General features: G+C 29.7%; 1 protein-coding gene across 1 annotated transcript; it reads left to right on the forward strand.

The window, feature by feature from the left end:
* The first annotated feature begins 11199 nt into the window (after positions 1–11199).
* LOC120134464 (glycine-rich RNA-binding protein GRP1A-like) lies at positions 11200–12075 on the forward strand. The gene is made up of 2 exons (XM_039150902.1): positions 11200–11367; positions 11651–12075. The coding sequence occupies exons 1-2, from the start codon at positions 11254–11256 to the stop codon at positions 11996–11998; spliced, it is 462 nt and encodes a 153-aa protein (XP_039006833.1). The 5' UTR covers positions 11200–11253; the 3' UTR covers positions 11999–12075.
* The last annotated feature ends 10543 nt before the right edge of the window (positions 12076–22618 follow it).

A 22618-nucleotide genomic window follows, 5' to 3' on the forward strand; every position in this document is an offset into this window, starting at 1 on the left:
AAATTTATTTTATAGTTCTAGATCTTGAGAATAGGGATATCATCGCCGTACACTTCAAACTTCGGGTATATGTTTTTTTTTTAAAAAGTATGCTAATCTCACAAGATATCGTCCAATATAATAATTACCTCAGTTGAAATAAATTTACTTTCAAGACTAATTTAACACAATATTTTAAAAAATATTCAATTTATTCTTTTATTTATCTTGTCAGTGCTACTTATTTTGCACTAATTTTTACTAACATCTCTACCTCATGTACTGTATCAAACAACTCAGAGATTTACCCCCAGTGGACACTTCACCAAGGAAGCATTTCCTGAAATCTGTGATCTGGACTTTAAGCTGTGTTATATTCTTCGAGTTTAAGCAGTGTTGCTCAAATTATATAGTTTACCCTTAATGTAAGCACTATAAAAGTTCAGGGATCATTTATATAGTTTACCCTTAATAGTAACTAATTGTTAGCGTTGGATTTGATAATTCACTTTACAACTACGTGCATTCCTTTTCGATTCATCCGAACAAATATTTATTTATTTATTTAAAAAGAACAGTAACATGAAATGCATATAATTTTTACTATTATTCAAAATAAATAAATAAGATAAAAGACAAAACCCAACTAACAAACCAACAGTAAGGGGGAAAATGCCTGCCTCTTATTCAGGTCCCCTGCTTCGTAAGTATAGTACCTTTGACTAAACTATGATAATGGGATCTTTTCCCTCACAATATTAGAATTTAGACAACGTGGGTAACAAAACTATTTTTAAAACATATAGATGAAAAATAAATTTATTTGGTGATTGTTGAAATCTATTTCTTTTAATATAGATGGAGAGTCGTAATTGATAGAGACTCGTTGTGATTAATGAGAAGAAAAAAATATAGGTAGAAGAAGATGAGAGAGAGAGAAAAAAAATCATTTCTTTTAATTTTTTATGATATAAATATTCGGATTATAAGACGATTGATATTAGACCAATGACGACGATGATTATTCATAGATGGATCTAAAAATTAAAAAATAGGGATCTAAAATTTTAATACACTGTTATAAAAAAAATTAAGTATGCAATTTTTTTGTTTCCTTTAACAAATTAAAATAAATTTGTAACTTTTCCCAAATAATGAGTTTGTAATTACTCCCATATGAAGTCACATACATCCATCTATGTTGTAGGCTTACTTAAATAAAATGATTACATAGGTCGGAGAAGGTTTGATTCATATAAATCACATGAGATTATCATACATATAATCGTGACATTGTAATCACTTAATAAGTATAGGACATTAATTAAATCTTGAATAAATATACCATTCTCCAAAAATATCTTTGGAAGTATAATAAAAACATATGTTTCATGAATTTTGATTTTAAGACAACGAAATTATATCATGCACGTATTTTCCATGGCTTGTTTTTCATATCACTTTTACTTCAAATATGGACCGGAATGGTTGCTTGTGGTGGAGGGATTTTAAGAAAGAGAATAGAAAGGAAAAAAAACAAGTAGGGGCAAGCAAGTTGTACCGAAATTGAATTTCCATGTTTCCAAGTAACTAACCTCCCCCTTTGAAGACAAATATCAGTTTTAAACATTTTAAATGCCCCCATGTGAAAGTAGATTACGACCCAAATTTTATACCAAGAAAAGACTTTTTGCCCTGTTGAGATAGGCTAGCTGCGCCGCCCTCGCCTCAAAGTTCCACCATCATTGCTCAATTTTTAGCACCCGCGGCAGCATTGCTGCCGTAGTACCTTTGTTGTTTTCTATTTATATTGATTGTTCAACAAGTTACTCCGGTCGACACATCCACATTATTTTATTAAATTTGAATTCTTAATCTTTCGAAATAAAATTATGTTTTTCACTAAACAAAAAATAAAATATAACAAAGACAACAAAATTTCAATATGAAAACTCATAGGGCGTCAAAAATCAAAATATTCTTTTAAATATATGTTTCATCTTTCATAAAAGCTTAGCAACTATCAATAATATTTATGTCTTTATTTAAATTTAGATGTTATATTATTCAATGTGTGGAAAGTAAGAGAACTTATATGACAAATTTTCACAAACGATTTTAAATGTATCGATATCCTAACGTGAAATAAATCTTATTATATAAGATCATTGACATTTTCTGATTAAGATATAAACTATGAGGAATGTGAAACATGATAAACAAAACTGTGTTGCAAAAGCAAAAAAAATAACGTTTTAAGAATATACATAAAGGAATAAATCAAAATATAAGGGTATTTATTTAGAACTAAATAAAAAAATCAAATAAAATATAATACAAATAAAAATAGATGACAATACTTAGATCGACGTTTTTTTGATGATTTGAAGTTAGTAATTCTTAGAATTTGAAAATGATGTGGATATTTAGAGGGATTTTTTTGTCTAACTTAAAAGATGTTGAATTCATTGAGTGATCTTAATAGTTAAAAAGAAGTATTATTTTTTCTTAAGGTCTCAAATTTCAGCAATTGTGTTTACAGGGCATGTCTACGTTATTATTGATTAAAAAATATAAATAAATACTATCTTTGTAACATCCTGGAATCAGGGTTAGTGATAAAAATGTGAATTTTTAAAATTTGGGGATCAATTTAGGAAAAATTGAAAGTTCAAGAATTTTAATAGGAATATTCCATTATTGGATGAAAGGGTAAATATATGAAAGGATTATAAGGGCATTATGGTAATGTTAGCTTAAAAGATATTTTCTCCCTTTTATAAGAATGAAACACGTGGGTTTGGAGAGTTATCTGGAACTCTTCTTTTTCTTCTTTCTTTCTTCTTCCCGTGTGTTCATGCTTAAGCCTCAAAGGTGAGTTTTAATTTTGATGGTCAATTCTTGAATATTTGAGTTGTGTTTTATTCTTTGAGTGTTATAAGCTTAAAGAAAGCTTATATAAGCTTAAAACACCAAAAGGAGAGAATTAGAAAGGATATTTGATTAAGGGTTGAGAAATGAACTTTTGCTATGGAAAGGTTTTTGAAGTTCTAAAGATGGATTTGACTTGTCAAAGTGTTAATTAAGAAGTTAGAGGGGATATAATTGAATTAAGAACACGTGTAAAAATTAGATGCAATTATTTGATTCAAGAACCATGGTGAATTATGTGAGATGATGAAGTGTTATAGTGTTATAAGAAGGTTTATACATGTATAGATAAGTTTTAAGGCATAATGAGGGGTTAATAAGTAGAATTTGAGGTCAAAGTAAGAATTTTCGGGCTCAAAATGTAATTTCTGGATTGTGTGCCTCGATGCATCTTCAATGTGCATCGATGCACTCTCAAATAAATAAACATCGAGTACAGTTGGTGCATCGATGCATGAGGAGTGCATCGATGCATCCCCTTAAAATGGAAACATCAAATGTAAATTGTGTATCGATGCATGGTAGTGCATCGATGCACCTATTAAATAATGCATCGATGCACTGTAGAATGCACCGATGCACTTCAATGGGAAATGAAATAAATCGTTATTTAGTCTATGGAATGATATATTAAAGTATATTAATTGGATACTGATAGCATATATATATATGATTGTGTAGACATCGATCAAAAGCAAAGTTCGGATAGGTCGACAGAGTAAGATACGCAACGGAAATAAGAGTTTAAGAGGGTTCATTGAGACCAAGTGAGTACATGATAGTAAGTGTACGTTATGTTAAGGAATTAAGACTTGCGATGAGTCCAATTCTGATATTATATGATGATATAAGTATTAAAGCATAAACATGTAGTGATATGGTGTTAGATGTATGGTATATGAGTAAATGCATATGTTTAATTGTTGAATGCATTTTTATGTGTGAACTATGTAAATGCCTGTATTATGATAATAGGTCATGTGATCATGAAATATATGATAAAATATATATGAAAATAATATGACTCATATGTGCTTCTATTAGAATGTTACATGATATGTTAGTATAATAAGATAGATTAGATATTGATAATAAGACATAAGATTATATGCATATGTAATATATGTTAAAAGATAAGAAAAAAATATGTTATATGCATATGAGAAAAAGGTATATGTGATGTGACCATGTGTGAAAAGGATGAATAATGTGAATTTCATGGAAAATGCTACGTGAAAGTAAACTACGTGACTATGTGATCATATGAAATGTGATAAAGAGCTATGTGAAAGAACTATGTGATATGAATATATGAATGTGTAATGAGGTAAAAGATAATGCCCATGTCATGTGTTATGAGAGCTATAGGTATAGTTGGCATGCCAAGAGTCGAGTCTACGCGATCCTTCGGGGCATAGTGGTCCTTCGGGACATCTACGTGGTCCTTGGGGACAAATTCTACGCACCCCTAGTGGAATTTATATGAGCTGTGGTGACAGCATAGTGCACAACCTTTATGTACTCACATACCTTAAGTTCTCAATAGTGTGCATGGGCTTTGAAAAGAAAACATAATTTGATATAATGATATATGTGTTTCTCTGGAAATGGTATATGTGATATGTGACATGTATAAGTGATAAGTTAGGATCATATGATAATAATAGTAACAAATGCATATGGGTAATGGTTATATGAAATGCTATGTGGTTATGTATGATATGATCATAGTAATTATTCATTTATTGTTGTGTTTTGTAGTCATATTATATGATTGATTCTATAAGTATGTAATTATGATATGTATTATATGACAACTGCATGTATTTGTTAGGTCACATTGTGCCTTTACATGTCTCACTAAGTCTATGACTTAGCGTGTAAGTGTTTTACACGTAGGTGTGAAAAGTCAGAAGATCAAGCTTCGAATTCTTAAAGCAGCATACCTCTGTGCAACGTTCAGATCGAAAATATTTTGTAAAGTATGTATTGTCATATAAAAGAATTACTTTATTGAAAAGAAAAAGTTTTAAATTTTCTATGGTTTTTTATAAAAGTATATACTTTGACTAGTCAATGTGACACCTCGGACTCGTATCCGAGTCGGGTACGGGTTGGGGGTATTACAATCTTATAATCAATCAAATCATTAAAAAAAACTTAGAACACTAAAGCTTAGTTTTAGTCAATATACTATTATATAAGTGCAGTTCAGTGTAGCATTATTTAAATAAGGTGTAGCTTAGTGAATTATAGTAAAACTTAAAATATAAACAAAAATAAAAGAAGATTTTATTTTTATTTAGCTTTGTTAAAAAAGAAGTTCATTATAATATGCTTAATACAAGAAATATAAATCTTCAATCTAATTATATATAATAATCAGAAGTGTTTATCAAGCAAGTCGATCATGATTTAGACAATGCTCGACTCGTGCTCATTAAAAAAAATTATTGCTTGACTCGACTCGTTTCTCGTTAAACTAATTAAAATTTTACTCAACTCGTGCTCGTTAAAAATACTTGTTGCTCGGCTCGACTCGTGGTTCGTTGTTTGTTAAACTCACCAAATTTTTTACCTTGTTTTTTTTAACAATAGGTAAAATTATTAATATTGTATAGAGCTTAATATAAACATAAATCAACGAATTTAACAAAAAAAATATTAAAAGGGTGTATGAAACAATTTCAAAGTCTAAACTCCAAAAAAACAATTCACAAATATATCAAACTAACATATTAAAACCAAATAGCAAGCCACAAAAAAAACTAACATATTGAAAACATTTTTTTTAAAAAAAATCAACAACACATCATCAATCCTCAAAATAAAGAAATGAACATTTCTTCTCTCCATTCATTGTTTACTGCAATCACCAAATTACAAAGTTAAAAAAATATATTAAAAAAAAACTATTGACAACAACAACAACAAAACCCTATTCTCATATGCAATGGGATAAGGGGAAGGTAGGGTAGTAGGTTGCCCCCAACGCCAGGTTGAGAGAAGCTTCCATGGAAGACCTCCGACAGTAACAAAATTAAAAATAAAGATAAAAATGCAATGCATGAAGGAAAAAAATAGTTGAATTGTCTTCCTATACAGTCTTAATATGCGAGTCTGTTATGGGAAGTAAATCCCTGTAAATAAATCTCTGCGTAAAAATCTCTGCATATAGACAGAAACATAAGACCTGACTAAATTTAAACAGAGGAAACATGAAGAGAATGATACGCAGAAGTCAACGAATAGCTAGCTACGAGGAGGAATAAAGTCAAATGGGTTAGAACTTAAATCTAAGGCAACATTACTCCGCTACCATAGTTCTAAGCATTTATAAAATCCAATGACAGAAACGTATAAAAGTCGAAGTAATGGAAATTACTACAAAGGCATTAAAAGAAGACAGAGATGATACACCCTATGGAAGTGACACACATTACTCGGCTACCCTGGTCTTAAATCTCCATACATTCCTATCAGAGGTCATGTCCTCGGTAAGGGCTAAATCCTTAAAATCAGATCTCAAGCAGTCTTCCCACTTTCGCCTTGGTCGTCATCTCCTTCTGGCACCGTCTACTGTAATGGACTCTACTCTCCTGACCGCATCCGACGGTTGTCGCCTAAGGACATACCCAAACCACCGTAGTCTTCTCTCCCTCAATTTTTCGGATACAGACACCACCCCTAAGGGCTAAAAAAAACTATTGAGTTGCTCGTAAACTTATTGAGTCAAGTTAGACTTTGTTCGACTCAACTCGTTAAGATTTCGAGTCGAGTTTTAACCAAGTATTGGTTGAGTCGAGTTTGAACTGCTCAACTCATTAAGCACCCCTAACAATAATTATAGGTGTTTCTCGTATAATATTAAGCATAATGTCAAAAATAGCCTCCAATATTTATCAAAATAATCATTTTACCTCTTATACTTTTTTATAGAGTATTTTAAGCCCCAACGTTTCATTATGGGGCAAAAAATTCCCTCTATAGATAAAATATTAGTTAACACTCGATTAACTCTCCATTATAGTTGTCGGTAGATTACGATGTTTTGTTTTGTTTATTCCTTTTAATTATCATTCGAATATGGTCCTTTTTAATTATTTCTTAAATTATGAGCTTATTTACTGGAATAATTATTTTGAGGTGAACTCAACCTCTGAGTTTTATGTTGTTCACTTTGTTTTCTTTTTCAGAGAATATGTTTTCCAATGGGTTTTATGTAAATTCGTTTCAACTAAATTATACTGGGATTGTAATTTAATGTGAAACTAATGGATTTTGATCCGATCAAAACTAATCAGGTCAAAAAAATTTAAAAAAAAAATTAGCTCGAATCCGGTTGGGTCAAATTTATATAAAGGAATGAGGTTGGGTTGGACTGAGTTGAGGTGGAGAGTTAAAGAACTCCGATCTGACTTGAAGTTAACAATATAATTTCTTTAAATAAATTTATACATAATTATTATAGTACACAATGTCTCTATTGTATTATTTAATTAAATCTTTATTTTATATCATATAAGATTGTATCAGGTCAGATTTATAATTTAAAAAATTTAAGTCGAATCGAAAACGTGTAAAAGATATATATTTTTTCGGTGGGTGGAGTGTATAAATTATCCTCTATAAAACTTACTAATTCAAGAGACAAGTTATGCTACTCAACATCATGTATAATTTTTCTTTTCTAAATTATTACATTAATTCAACCGAAACACAATTTAAAATATTAAAATAAGTGTTGATGCACTGGGAACGTGGCTGCTAATCAACAATCGATATATTTAAGGGAGCAAGTAAAAAGTACAGTTGCATACAGCACACACCTAAAGCATTATGAGATGGTATTGAAATATGTTGTCTAACACGTATTCAGTTCAGCTGCATACAGCACACACCTAAAGCATGAGTTTTATGTTTACAGTCTTCAGTCGAATTCAAATTAAAATTTTATATATATTATATTTATGGGTAAAGTACAAAAATATATTTGACTATATGATTATTTTATTGAATCTCATTATTATTAAAAGTTATAAGATAATATCTTAACTATAAGATGTTATTTTATTGATTCTTTTAACTATTAAAAGTTATAAAATAGTCACTCGATTATTCATATAGTTCAAACTCATTCTTTTTCATTAAAGAAATGGCGCTCGTCTAAAATAGGCGTTATCTTGTTGACTGAAATATGATAAAATATGATCTCAAATTCGTTTTAACGGTATTTTGTTGATGAAATCTCTATTTACATTATGTTGGGTCAGTATTTGAAAGCAACAACGGTGCCGATAGATATCATTAAAAAATGATTTTTTTCATATCTTAATCACCAACTTAATGTCCAACTCAGACGAGAGTGAATTTTTTTAATGGGAAATGGACGACTTTGGAATATATGAATAGTCAGAAGACTGTTTTATAACTTTTAATAGTTAAAAAGGCTTAATAAAACAATGTTATATAGTCAGTGACTACTTGTGTACTTTACTCTATATTTTAAAATTCATATTAAATTATAATTTTGATTAAAGTTTATGAGTAATTTTTTATAGTCTATGATGATTATAATGTATTATTTGTTTATAATATTTCTTAATCATTGATAAAACATATTTAATGTATCAGACGTAACTGCTCAAATCTAAAATCTCCTATAAAAATAAAATTTATTTTTTTCTTTTAACTATTGGGTGACTCGGTACGTTTCAGTTTATGTGCAATTGTAATATTTATATAAAAGGAGAAAGTGCGAGAATCGAAGGACTATTAAAAGACACATAATTATTATCAACCAGGTCCAAGACAACTAATAAAAGACACATAATTGTAATATTGGGGTGAAGAAGACCATTGATGATAGCAGGCAAGGCAAATCTCAATTATTATCAACTGTCCGTTAAAAAATATTATTGAATTTCATTTTACACTCTCACTCATCACCCATGCTTTACTTTTGTTACAAACCAAATAATCAAATTTTTAACATAAAAAAACAACTTATTAATTATCATGAAGGTTTTTAATTCGTAAATAATTTTAATAATAAGACACATAATTATAAAAAATACTAAAAACAGTTTTTTTTTTCATTTTAATATTTTTCGTATTATTTTATGTATTAAATTCAAAATTTATGAGCGTGTCTCCTTTATTTTCTTGAAAAAATAGATATGGAGAATTGGATAAAGATGGTGAACCTTTAAAGTTACTCTAAGTATGTAATCCATGGAGTCTTTGAGTAAACACAAACCCAATGGAAACAATGATATGAAATCCATGGAATCTTTGAGTAAACACAAACCCAATGGTAACAATGATATGTGTATGATTAATAGTACACACACACAAATGGTCAGAAACAGAAAGGTGGATAAGTTTTGTCTCTTCCTAAAGCAAAAATAATAATCCTTATAATTCCCGCCAAACCAAACCAAACCAAACCAAACCAAACGTGTTCATCGCTTCAAGTAACGTACAAACATCAAACTCAAAGTATAGTACACTCTGACGTCTATTTCAGTCTTTCACAACCATATTTAATTTTAGGATAAAGTATACAAATTACCTTTCGATTATAAAATATTATTTTATTAAGTCGAATGATTATTAAAAATTATAAAATAGTCGTTTGATTATATGACGTTATTTTGTTGAATCTACTGACTATTAAAAATTATAAAATGATCACTCGACTATTCATATATTTCAAAGTCGTCATTTTTGTTAAAAAATTAAAGATCGTATAAGTTTAATGTTAACATGTTGGTTGAAATTTTATAAAATTATATTTTAATGATATCTACTTGAACCACTGTTGCTTTCAATTACTAGTTCAACTTCATAATATTTCAAGCATTGACTCGACGATATAAATAGAGAGTTGGTCCACAAAATACAACTCAAATAATTATGAGATCAGATTTTATCATATCTTAATTAATAAGTTAATATCCAGTTTAAAAGCCCATCAATTTTTTAACTAAAAAGGACGGGTTTAGAACATATGAATAATCACATGATCATTATGTAACTTTTAATAGTCGAAAGACTCAACAAAAAAGTATCCTATAACCAAAGGATTGTTTTATAAATTTTAATATTTTAAAACTCAACAAAGCATCATCTTATAATCAGGCAAATCCCAATACTTTACCTTTAATTTTATTCTTATTTTGATTTGATAATACAACCATGATTATAAATTATTCGACCTCGATTTTTTTTTAAAAAAAATCATTTAAAATAGTTTACTGAAAATATAGAGAGGTAAAGAATCTTAAGTAGTGATATGAAATAGTTGTGTACTTTGGTACTGGTAATTTACTGCTTGTCATCATTGTTGAGTTGTATCATATTATATTAATTGACTGGAAATTTTTTACAAATTCAAATTTAAGAGTGTTTTTATAAAAATAAAATAGTTAATTTTTAATGACGTAGTTTAAAATAAAAAAGTGGGAAACAATGCCTATGGAGAAGATGCAATGTAAACGTAAGATATAGTGGTTAGTGGACAGACAAATAGTTGAGTTTTGAGGCTAAACTACTCAGCAGCCTTTTAGGCCGTCTTTAAACCCTAAATGCTACACATAACTTAGGCCCAACCCAACTAAGATGAAAAAAAATGTAATACAGTATTCTGATCAAGGTAAAACGCTTTAAATCGACTCTCTAGTACCTTGGGTTTTAATATTTTATTAAGACATTTGTTTCTACTTAAAATTGTATTATTTCAGTGATTATCTGATTTTAATTAAATTAAAAAATTATTTAAAATTTCATAAGATTTATATTATTGAATTTAAATACAAATAAATATTTTTTTTTATTTTTTATTAATCTGGTAATAGAAAACGATACCTATATTGGGCCGTTTTGGTCTTTCAGCCCAAACAACATAGAACCGACTTAAACGCCACAACATTCGGTGCCAAGTGGACGCAAAAGGCAATCAATCAATCAGAGTGAGAGAGATATTTTTGAAGTATGATAGATATTTTCTAAAGCATTTTTCAACAACTCAGGGATCACGTGACTGCTGGCACCACTACCGACTAGGTCACCACATAACTAACCATAGTTTATTTTTAACAATTCCCCAGTTCACACGCTGGGGCCTGTCCTACTATTCAGGGCCATCGTAGTTTTAACCATGGTTAACTAACCGTAATTCGCTGTATCCAGGTCCATTTAACCCTAGTTCAACCCCCACACCCTCTCTATAAAACCATGGTTTAGGCCTGTTGTATATTCACTCGCAGCCTTCTCCAAAGTATCTCCCTTCATATATCTCTTTGTTCCCTTTAATTTTACTTGTTTTTAGAATTTTCCATCATGGCCGCAGCCGATGTTGAGTTCCGGTGCTTTGTCGGAGGGCTCGCATGGGCCACCGACGACCGGGCCCTTGAAGAAGCCTTTAGTACCTTTGGTGAAATTGTTGAATCGAAGGTCCGTTTGTTGCTGAGATTGGGCTCCAGATCTGACTCGATCCGACCCGAATTGGGCCTTCCATGTCTATGATCTGTGATCCTTGATCTGTTCTTTTGTGTTACTGCTACTTGTTGTTACTTGGTACTCTTCTTGTTACTGTTCTCTTTTAATTCTAGAGCCGGTACGTTCTTTCTTCATCGCCGTGGGCCGAAGATTGATCGATTCGAAAAAAAATTCTTTTATTTTGATTTTCTTTTTGTGATTTTGTTCACTTAATTGATTATTTATTTGCTTTTTATAGATCATTAATGATCGTGAGACTGGAAGATCAAGAGGTTTCGGGTTCATTACTTTCCGTGACGAGAAAGCTATGAGGGACGCTATCGAAGGAATGAACGGTCAAAATCTTGACGGAAGGAATATTACCGTCAACGAAGCTCAATCTCGCAGAAGCGGAGGAGGTGGAAATGGTGGATACAACAGCGGGGGTGGAGGCGGTGGGTATGGTGGTCGCCAAGGAGGATATGGTGGTGGTGGACGTCGTGATGGAGGTGGATATGGAAACGGTGGAGGATATGGTGGTGGTGGATATGGAGGCGGTCGACGTGAGGGAGGGTACGGTGACTCTGATAGCAACTGGAGGTCTTAAGTTTAAGGTTTATAATTGGGCTGTGTAGGTCCGAAATCGGTATTAGGAAATGAAAGTGTTGTTGTAGTTGGTATTTTGATTTGATGTTGGTTCGATGGTTCTCTGTTACTCTTATCTTGTTTTTGACCGATGCTTGTGCTTATCTGTCACTTTGTCTTTTTAAAAACATAAAAAATGGAATGAAGTATACAGTATCTTCTTTTCAATTTCTTGCATTTGTCGTAAACATTAATTTTGAATTTGTTTACCCTCAAATCATTTACAAGTGCATATCCAAATCCTATGGATAATTTATTTCTAATATTATTTACTCTGATATAATTTTTTCTTTTATATAAATATTGTTAATTAGAATCCTAAATTACATTTGGAATGAAATCGTATAGACAAAGGTTTGATAAAGATCCACAATTAATTTTTGGTTTAAATTGTTATTGTCGAATAATAAAATTAAAATAATTGTCTTATTGTTTGCAAGTTTTATTATTTGTCCGCAGTGTGTGCCGTACAATTCCAGATTTTATAGTAAAAAAATGTATCGTATGATCAAAATTAGTGATAAGCTTTTCATACACAACGCAATAATAAATAGTGTATTTACACATTTTAACTTCCTTTTGGATTATGGAAGCTTTTATTTATATCTTTAGTGGCTAACGAGGATGTGATTGATACATATATCAATAGTTTTAGGATGAAATATCTTCAAAAATCCGAAAAAGATCAATTTAAAATAAAAAATATATAATTTAGGTATAAAATTGAAATTTTAAGTTCAGGGAGTAATTCAAAGTGAGAATTTTTTACAATTTCAAAGTAAAATTAGAACATCTAAAAATTTGAAGAATAATTTAAAATAAGAGATAATAATTCAATTTATTTAAATTATATTTTTTAAAATTCAATCTAAACAATATTATAATCGTTCGAGAGTCGAATAATATCTTTACAATTGAAGAAGTCAAAACCCATATTGGATTGAATGCCTATTAATTTTGAAAATAAGTCGGTCCCTATAAGAATACATAAATTCAAAATAATATTCAAAAGAACAAAATAAATTCCAAAATTTTATAGTCTTTTATCAATTTATAAAAAGATAAGTTTAAAAAAAATTATAAGTAGTAAACAAATAAATTAATTATCAAATCAAATATAATTAATATTAAATTGTTTACTCTAACATCTATGTTTTTCATTATTCCCATTGGTCGAATTTTGGACAAAATTATTAAACAGTGATTGAGGTTGATTTGAATGTTTATTATTAAATTAAATTTGTAATAATGGTACTATCATTAAAATGAAGAAAAATTAGATGAAATTGTTACTAATTTTTTTTAAAAAGTAAAAATCCTTACAATTTAAAATGTACATGTTAGGTGTAAATAAAATATTTAATGGTTTAAAATGATTTTATTAAGTCTCTAAATATTTTTATTGTAGTCCTCTTATCATTTAAAATCGTTGAAATTAAACTATCATTTAAAATCGTTGAAATCAAATTATCATTCTATTCATCTTCTTGTTAAATTAAATAAAATTTAAAATATTATTATTATTATTATTTTGTTATGAAAAAGAGATACTAAGCTTAACCTAACAAACCTACTAACTATTATCTGCTACTAATTTATGTCGTACTACTTCTGGTGCTTGAGAGAACTTGTGGAAGCCATCCTGGAGAGTCCATGCATATTTTTCCATAGCATCAGCTGCTTCGTTTGTCTTACGTGGGGTGTAGGACAATGTGGTTGGTGCGGCCACTGCAAACGCCTCTCCCCCCAGGTTTTATATTCTTTCGATTCTTCAAGCTGTTGCCGCGATCCTTTTGTACAGGACTCTTCCGGAGCATCTTCATTTGTAGCAGCAGCTGAGGCATCATCGGTTTTGTATTTCTTTTTCTTGCTTCTCTTTGCTTATCATCCTATTTATTAACTTCTCTTAAGTTCAACTTTGATTTTTCATTTTTCTTTTTTTTTCACCCAGATCTACCTGTTAGTGGCAATATTTATACTCTGCCTATTGGTTTTCTTTGCGGGTTTTCATTCTTAAGATCTGTACTTTCCATTTTTTTTTCTAGAAACTAGACAAAAATTTGTGTTTCTTTGATTAAGATTTACTTGCAAGTGTAAACCTTTCAACTATACATGTTGATTTTTTTTTCTGGGTTTTTCATTTCTGTGATTAAGCACGATTGCTATTTTCACTTTTCGTTTTCAAAATAAAATTTATTTTTGTTGTTTTTCTCCTTGCTAATATTTGTTGTGAAGTTTGATTATTTTTTAGTCTTAAAATATTTTTGTTAGTGATTTTTACGTGATCACACTGGATTATGCGAGTTTTAAGCTTATTAGATCTGTTTTTGGGTATTTGTATTTATATATCATTGTCTTGAGCTCTGTCAATCTTCATGCCTCTATCCACAAGATCCATTGGAATAGCCGGTTCCTTTGGATCAGGAGGGGGTCCTGCTTTTTCTAATATGTTGGGAGCGGATGGGGCATCTAGCTGTGATGAAAAGTTTTGGATCAAATCTGAAAGCAGGGGTCCTTTGGGAGCTTTATATTCCTTGGGTTTTTTTATTTTCAAATTTTTACGATTGGCTTTATGCATGTTGCTGTTCATCTTGGCTTGGCGCTATCGTTGAGAGTACGACAGATTTGCTTCTTCTTCCCTAATTGAAATAGCTGCATGGTTTCCTTTCCCAATGTTGGTGAGTATTGATAGAAGCTCCGCTTTTGAATATGACTTGAGTTTTTTCTCCATGTTGATTGATGGAGGGAATGTCCATTTGCTGCATGTTTGCATCTCTGATTGGTACATCAACCCATGAGCTTTCTTCTTGTAGGATGGGGTGATCGTTTTCTTTGCTATCGTCATATGTGACTGTTCCCTTGGGGGCGTTATAAATTTTCGGTAGGGAGCTGTTGCTTGTACTTGGTTTGTTGTCCTTACGAGATTTGGTTTTGCTTCCTTTGGGAGTTAGGTGTGACCGGGTTTGGTTGCTCTTTTGAGGTGTCTTCTAAGTTTGGTTCCGTTTGGTTACTTTCTGATTGGAGAATAGCGAACCGTTGGTGAAGTTTCACCCTCCTCCATTCTCCGTAACCATCCAAGGCCCGTATGGGCGTTGATCAGCACCATCACTGGGGGGTTGTGTAATTTGGGGTTGGTTGGCTGGTTTTGTCGGATTTGTTTGATCACTAGTTGAGGTTTCACAAGATTCTTTTGCATGTCCGTAAAGGCCACAGTTGAAACAAATTTGACGCAAGCTTTCATATTCAAGTTTTTGGACGAAATCGTCAATTCCGATGCAGGGGATGAGGGGCTTGTTTAAATCAACCATCACTGCTAATCTAGCAAATTTGCCTCTTTCCCCAGCATTGGTATTATAGTCAACCTTGATGACTTTTCCTATCATATTGGCGGTTGCCCTAAATAAAATTTTTGTATAGTATTTGTAGGGCAAACCTGGGAGACGAACCCAATCAATCACATGCCATGGATGCTTTTCCGATGTGGTAAAGCTTCTACTCCAAGGCTGAACCGTGAGATATATCGCCCAAGGGCCTTCCGTTAGAACTTTTGTATAGTCTTCCAACCTTTCAAATTTCTCTAAGTAATAATCATTATCCAAATCAACTAGATTAATATTACCTAGCAGTTGCCAGAGTGTGTTGATTCTGTTCCAGAGCGCTTTATATCTGATTTTTCCCCCAGGAGACGGACAATTATTCTGTTTCATACTTTGATCAATGATGTTGTGTACTCGATCAGAAAATTTGATTCTCGGGTAGGTTCCTGTTGTGTCGATAGTGATATCGCCTTCTTGGAAGTTGATATCCTCTTCGCAGTTTGGTATGATGGGAGATTTTTCTTTACCTGGATTACTTGCAGCCATGGATGCTTTATGGCATCAACTATTACAACGAGGTCGATGGCTGGTGCGGCAGAGTTATCGGTTTCTTCCTCCTGCATGTGATCTTCTTCCACAGTTATTACTTCCTCTGAACGATTCTTAACTTTTCTCGTTGCCCTTTGGACGTCGTTGGTTGTTGGGAAACCAGCGTTATCTGTCGTTTTTGCAAGGTGGCTAGGAACCCCAGACTCGAGAAGCCTAGGGTTTTGTTTTGACAAGTTGCTAGGGTTTTGTTATTAAACTTTTGAAAGTTGTAAAATTATCGTTACACTTTTGATTCAATTACAAAAATTTAAAATTTAATGACTGAAAAATCATGTCAACATAATTTAATGATCATGTATATACTTACAAAATAGTAATTTTTCAAAAAGATTATCATGAATAATTGAAGAATTTGATTAACAAAACATTATTTAAAGATTTCATTAATATGAAAGCTGATATGAACTAATTTTTTTTATTAAGATGAAGTTTAAGGACCAATTTTTTTTTTTCAAAAGTTAAATTAAGTCTGAATCATTATGGAAAGTGATTCTCATGCAACTAATTAAGAATTATAAGATTCTATGGAATTCCATTAAATTGAAATAAAAGATGATATATTGGTATTTTATTATTTTGTTGTATTTGTTGGTATGGTAGAATGAGACACTAGATCCCTTAAGCAAGGTCGTAAATTTGAATCTTGATGTTTGCGAATGAAACAAATGTGTTCGGAGGGTTTCTCCATAATAAGTCTCTATAAAGTTCGATCTGAAACAACCGATCAACCGTTTAAATACTGGTGGAATAACATAGATGGAAAGAAAGGTATGAGAGAAAATTTTGATATTGATTTGGATTGCTTGGTTAAGGCAACTGTAAATTAATTAAGTTTTTGAATTTGTGTTTTTATTGAAATCTATGTGGGAAATATTTTCCTAATAGTAACTATGAATAATTGCAATAATTTTAGAAAACAAGTTAGAAATTGATCTATACATTTTTTAAATCTTATATAAGTAAAATTTCTTTCAAACAAATGTGATTGATTTTGATTTGTATTTTCAGAGATTCAATTTTTTCAAGTAATGAAAGATAAAAAAAAAAAAAAGGAAATGAGAAAAAATAAAGAAATTTACATAATCATTTCGTTAAAGAAAATGAATTTTAAAAATTATCGAATTTATTTTTAAATTTCTGAATCCGTCACTAACTGTACGTCTTCCAGATTTACCCGCCTGAATTTTCAATAACAATACATTTACCTTAAACATGCTTAATTTACAAGAAAGGTTAAAATAAATAAACATTTGTAAGAAGATTTCATGAAATACTTTATGGCCGGGTTAATTTGGTAATGGAAAATTGATTTTCCATGACCAAATTTTTAAAATTCGATTTACTTAAATTCGATTTAAAATTATGGTTGAAAAAGCGATATTCAACTTAATCACAAAAGCTTAAATTTTTAGCTTTTGTTGTAAAAAATCACTTTTGAGATGCAATTATATTTTTATCCTCAATCATTTAATTTTAGTTTGTTTTTAAATTGATACACGTACATATATATAATTATTTATTAATTATTTTTTTTTATTAATGTTCAGATAGATTGTTAGATATGAATTGATAGAACTTCAAAGATTTTTTTTAAGTATAATAATCTAAATTGATGTAAACTGATTGCCTTTTATATTTTTATTATAGTTTAATTTGATATATATTTAATATTATAGTAATAATAAGTGTAAATATACTTTAAATTCTATATTTTAAATTTATAATATAATGTCTAAAATAAAAAAAATTTCTTTTTAAAATCATTATTCAACAGTAATTTTAAACAATTAAATTTTAAACTACATTTTCTAAAAGTATTTTTTCAAAAGTAATACCAAACCAATCCTTAATTTCACGAAGATACTTAATATGAATGAATTGCTATTATAATTTTGTACTTGAATTATAAAAACACATGTTATATTATAAATTTGTTATACTTGTTTAAGTATTGTTGAGCATGTCGCTCAGCGTGCTATTTATTTCCCACACATATGAATTTGACCAAGTACATAACGAGTTAACGACCTAGTGTTCAAATTGTAACAAATTAATAACTGAAACATAACTTTCTAAATTTTGATGATCAAAATAAGATATGTGCAAAACAAAAATGACCTCCAATATAGTTTAACCTTTCCTAAAATATACCATTTGATAAAAAATAGAGGACTGATGGAAGGCTCTACCATAAAGGTCTAGTGATTGTTTTAGTCCTTAGTAGTTTAAATCCTACTCAACTTAATCTTTATTTTAGATTTAAATACTTAGGGTGCGTTTGGTTCACGGAATGTAAGATTACCAGTGGGAATAAAAGATTACCAGGGAATAGGATTACTGGGAATGTTGTATTTTGTGTTTGGTTGGTTTAGCAGGAATGTAAGATTACCTTGTTTGGTCAAAGGAATAAAAGATTATTGGAATGTATATTTGACCAAATTGTCCTTATTATATATATTTGTATAATATTACAAATTGTAAAATATTTATATATTTTCTTTAAAAAATTAAATTCATAATATTTATATAATTTTTTTACAAAATTAAAAATATAAAAAAAAATTTAATGAAAGGGTAAAAAAATTTAACCCCTAAACTTCATATAAAATTTTAATTATAGACTTTTTTTGTAAATCTAAAATAATTTAAGGATAAATTTGTAATTTAACCTTCGTAGAATTTTTATTATTCAATGACAGAAGAATGATATTTTTGAAAAAAAATAAAAATTTAAGGGCATTTTAGTCCAAAACGCCGGTAATGTTACAATACCTAAGGGAAGGGAGGTAATGACATTCCCGGTAATATACCCCAAAAAATCTACTATTGGTAATAAAACATTACCGGGAATGAGATTACCAGCCAACCAAACATGGGAATGTGGGATTCCCATCCCATGGGAATCCCATGGGAATCCCACATTCCTTGAACCAAACACCCCCTTAACGGATCCCTATTTTTTTGAATAGACAACTTAATCCTTCCCGTTATTTGATTTTTGTTTAATTCTTAATCATAACATAAATTTAAACTTGAAATTATAAATATCAGTAAAAACTTAGTAAAAAATAATACTTGTTCAAAATAAACACAATATGTATTCATTCTCTTTCTTCAAATTAAATCATGCGGCATGAATCAATTGGCCTAAGTGGTTAAATGACTCATTATTCTCCTTAGAGGCAGGCATATTCATTAACAATTATAAAATGTGATACGTCACATGACCATAAAATTTAGGGGGTCATACTTTAAAAAAATATTCTAATTAAAAAAATATTTTTCTTGGCCATATTTAACAAAAAAAAACACTTCTAATTTTCTTCCTTATTATCTCAACAATTCAATTGTAATCAATTCTTTCTAAATATCAACAAATTTATGGTGTTTAACGGACAAAAAAATCTTATTTATATCGATCCTAATTTCAATTTTCTTAAAATTTGATATTTTACAATTTTACGTTATTATAATATATTTTAGGGGTCTCATTTTAATAAAGTAGCACTGGGTTCATATATTTCTTGGGACTAGCCTGCTTAGAGGTCATAGGTCCGACAGGGGTATGAGAGTTTATAGTTAATTGGTTGAGAGTATTTGAACAGATATTGTCTTGTATTTACTCCAGATGTATAAAAAATAATTAAATCATGCCAAACGTGTAGTAAAAGCATCCGTATATGAATGGTCTCCCGACTATGTGATGCCACTTTGTTGAATCTCATGTCAAATTTTTAATAGAAAAAGACGAGTTTGAAACATATAAATAGTCGAGTGACTATTGTGTAACTTTTAATAGCCGAGCAACGTCCTATAGTCGGAAAATCATTTTACAACTTTTAATAATAAATAGACTCAACAAAATAACATCCTATAGTCGAGACCATTTGTGTACTTTATCCTGAAAAAAAAATATTACTTAATTTAACAAAAATGTGGAAGTGGAAATGAATCAATGGAGTAAAAACACAACATTAACCGTAGAATTGCTTGCAAAAAAAGCACGAAGAAATAGACAGTAACCGGCATTTTGACATTATTACCAGCACTTTAACGAGAACGACATCACAAAGATCAGCATAAAGAACATTAGCATCTTTTGCCCCCACAATATCTTGGTTTGGTCTCGTTGAATCTTCCAACATTCGAATCAGCCTACGAACGACCAAATACATATATGTAATACAATTTCATTTAAATTCTAACATCAGTTTATCAATCATTGACATGTTCCATTGGTGAACCTATATCCAATTTGCATAGGGATCGTGTTCTAATACATCACACATCTTTGGCAACCTTATTCAAGCCACATATGTTTTATCTACTTGGAGTGTTTAATTTCATATATGAAAAAAAATACAATTCAATCCAATCAAATTTCAAATTATAGATTCATCTTGTGAACGAGATTTTATATTTTTTTAAGAAGGGTGGAGTTGGAACTCTAGATAAAAATATTATTTTATTAATTCCATCAAATAATTTGGTATGACATCAATAATCAGTTGGTCTAGTGAAATGAGATATTAGATCTCTTATATAAGATTAGAAGCTCAAATCCTAACATTATGAATGAAAAAAATGAATTAAGAGAATCACCCTTTAGAATGAGCATTTACAATACTCTATGAATACTATTAATTAAACCCCCATAAAAATTAGTGTGCTTTTTTAATACATGTAATAATGTGGTATATACCCTTTAATATACTGTAATTGACATTTCCTTTCGCATATGCTCCCCTATTAACCTATATACCTTTTGTTTTCCTTAGACCTTCCCACCTAAAAGGTTCCTTTTCTGGTGATTCAGCTTTCAAATGGAAATCAAGTCATATTTGTTCATTTAAATTACGATTTTATATACGAATTAATCTATTTTAGTAATCGAATGAATAATTATTATTTTTAAAGATATCGAGTTTAAATACAATATTTGTAAGGATGTTCGAACGTTTATTATCAAATGGTTGAAAGTTTTTTAAACAAATATTATGTTATAATTACCTCATACTAATAATAAAAACAAATTATGGTTTTGGTTTTTATATTATATTTAAATTTAGAATTCAATGTATTTTAGTATGGTAGACTACAATATAATATTTAAATTTAGTTTTCTTTTAAGATGTTAAATAGATTTATCTTAGAAACATCCATTACAAAAGAATTCACGTAAATTTGATGAAAATCCATTTCATATTTGTTAGATCAAATTATTGTTTTGGTCCCTCTAATATAAGATTTAGTTCTTATATTTTAATATGATCACTCTTCTTCTATATTATCATTACTTAATTCAAATATTTAACAGCTTTAATTATTTCAATTAAAGTATTGGATTTTTTTATTTATTAAAAACACTCATTCTTACCCCAAAAAAAAAAAGATCCACTCAACGGAACGAAGTCAGAAATTTGAGGTGTAAAAATAATATTTTATTATTGTATTGATTTTAAAATTTTACGATTTTTGGAAGAATTATATTATAAAGTTATCGTTTGGGCACAAAATGTTTCTATTGTTACACTAATTTAAAACCTTGCATTTGTTAAAGGGACTAAACAACAAATTTTCCATTTTTGGGTAACCAAGGCCCTGGTCTGTCGCCTAGCGCCGTCCCCTCATGTCGGCATAATTAGTTAAAATGGCAGTTTTAAGGAAAATGTTTCATGTTAATATTTTAAATTATATTAAATCAAATTTTTAATTTTATTATAGTAGAGGAATCAAAATCAGAATTTGACATATATATTGAGAGATTATAATAAAATAAATAAACCAAATTATTTGATTTAAACTCTATAATCTTATCTATTTGAATCCAAACCCCTAAAACCTTGTATTCTAAGATTAATACCTAAGAAATTCAAAATTTTATAAATTATTATTTTTATATAAATCTAGGGTGAATGCAAGGTAATATTTATTTAAAGATTCTTAACCATTTAACAATAAACGTTTATGCTTCTAAGCATACGCATTGTTCGAACCCAAAACCTCGATAGATAGATTGTGATTTGTGAAATCTAAATTTATATAGTTAATCTATAAAATAAATTTTACATAAAAGAAATTATATTTTAGTATTCCGAGGGTGATGCAAGTGTGCAATATTGTAATTAGTAAACTCTCTTGGAGTTTTTTTCCTTCAGTATAAAGTTGTAGATTCCTGGTTCTGTGGTAGCTGATCAAAAGAATTCTTTTAGAGGCCATCGTAACCTCCATTTAAACTTGCTAAATTTATCAAATAACAAGAACCTAATCTCTTGCTCCAATTTCAAAGGAAGGGGACCATTTGGCAAAAGAAACAAGGTCCTTGGAAGATCAAAAGCAATTCACCTACGAATACAAGATTTTATGTTAGAAATGTGAACTTTTAAAAAATTATATTAAAAATTTAAAAATACGGAATTAAAAAAATCTAAGAGATGTAAAATTAAATCATTAGAAGAAAACACAAAAAGAAACTAGATTAGATGAGAATTTGAAATTTCCAGAAGTGTGATTATCCAATACTCGTAGATTCATCTCATATTATATATTAGTTTCAAAAGGGATTAGATTGAATGATAAGGATTCCAAACATCCAAAAGCATCATTTTATTTTCTTTTTATATTTCTTTTTTCGTACTTGAAAGTTGCATGGGTAA

The sequence above is a fragment of the Hibiscus syriacus genome, unplaced genomic scaffold (genome assembly GCF_006381635.1).
Source record: "Hibiscus syriacus cultivar Baekdansim isolate YM2019G1 unplaced genomic scaffold, ASM638163v2 tig00110597_pilon, whole genome shotgun sequence".
Classification (NCBI taxonomy): Eukaryota; Viridiplantae; Streptophyta; class Magnoliopsida; order Malvales; family Malvaceae; genus Hibiscus; species Hibiscus syriacus.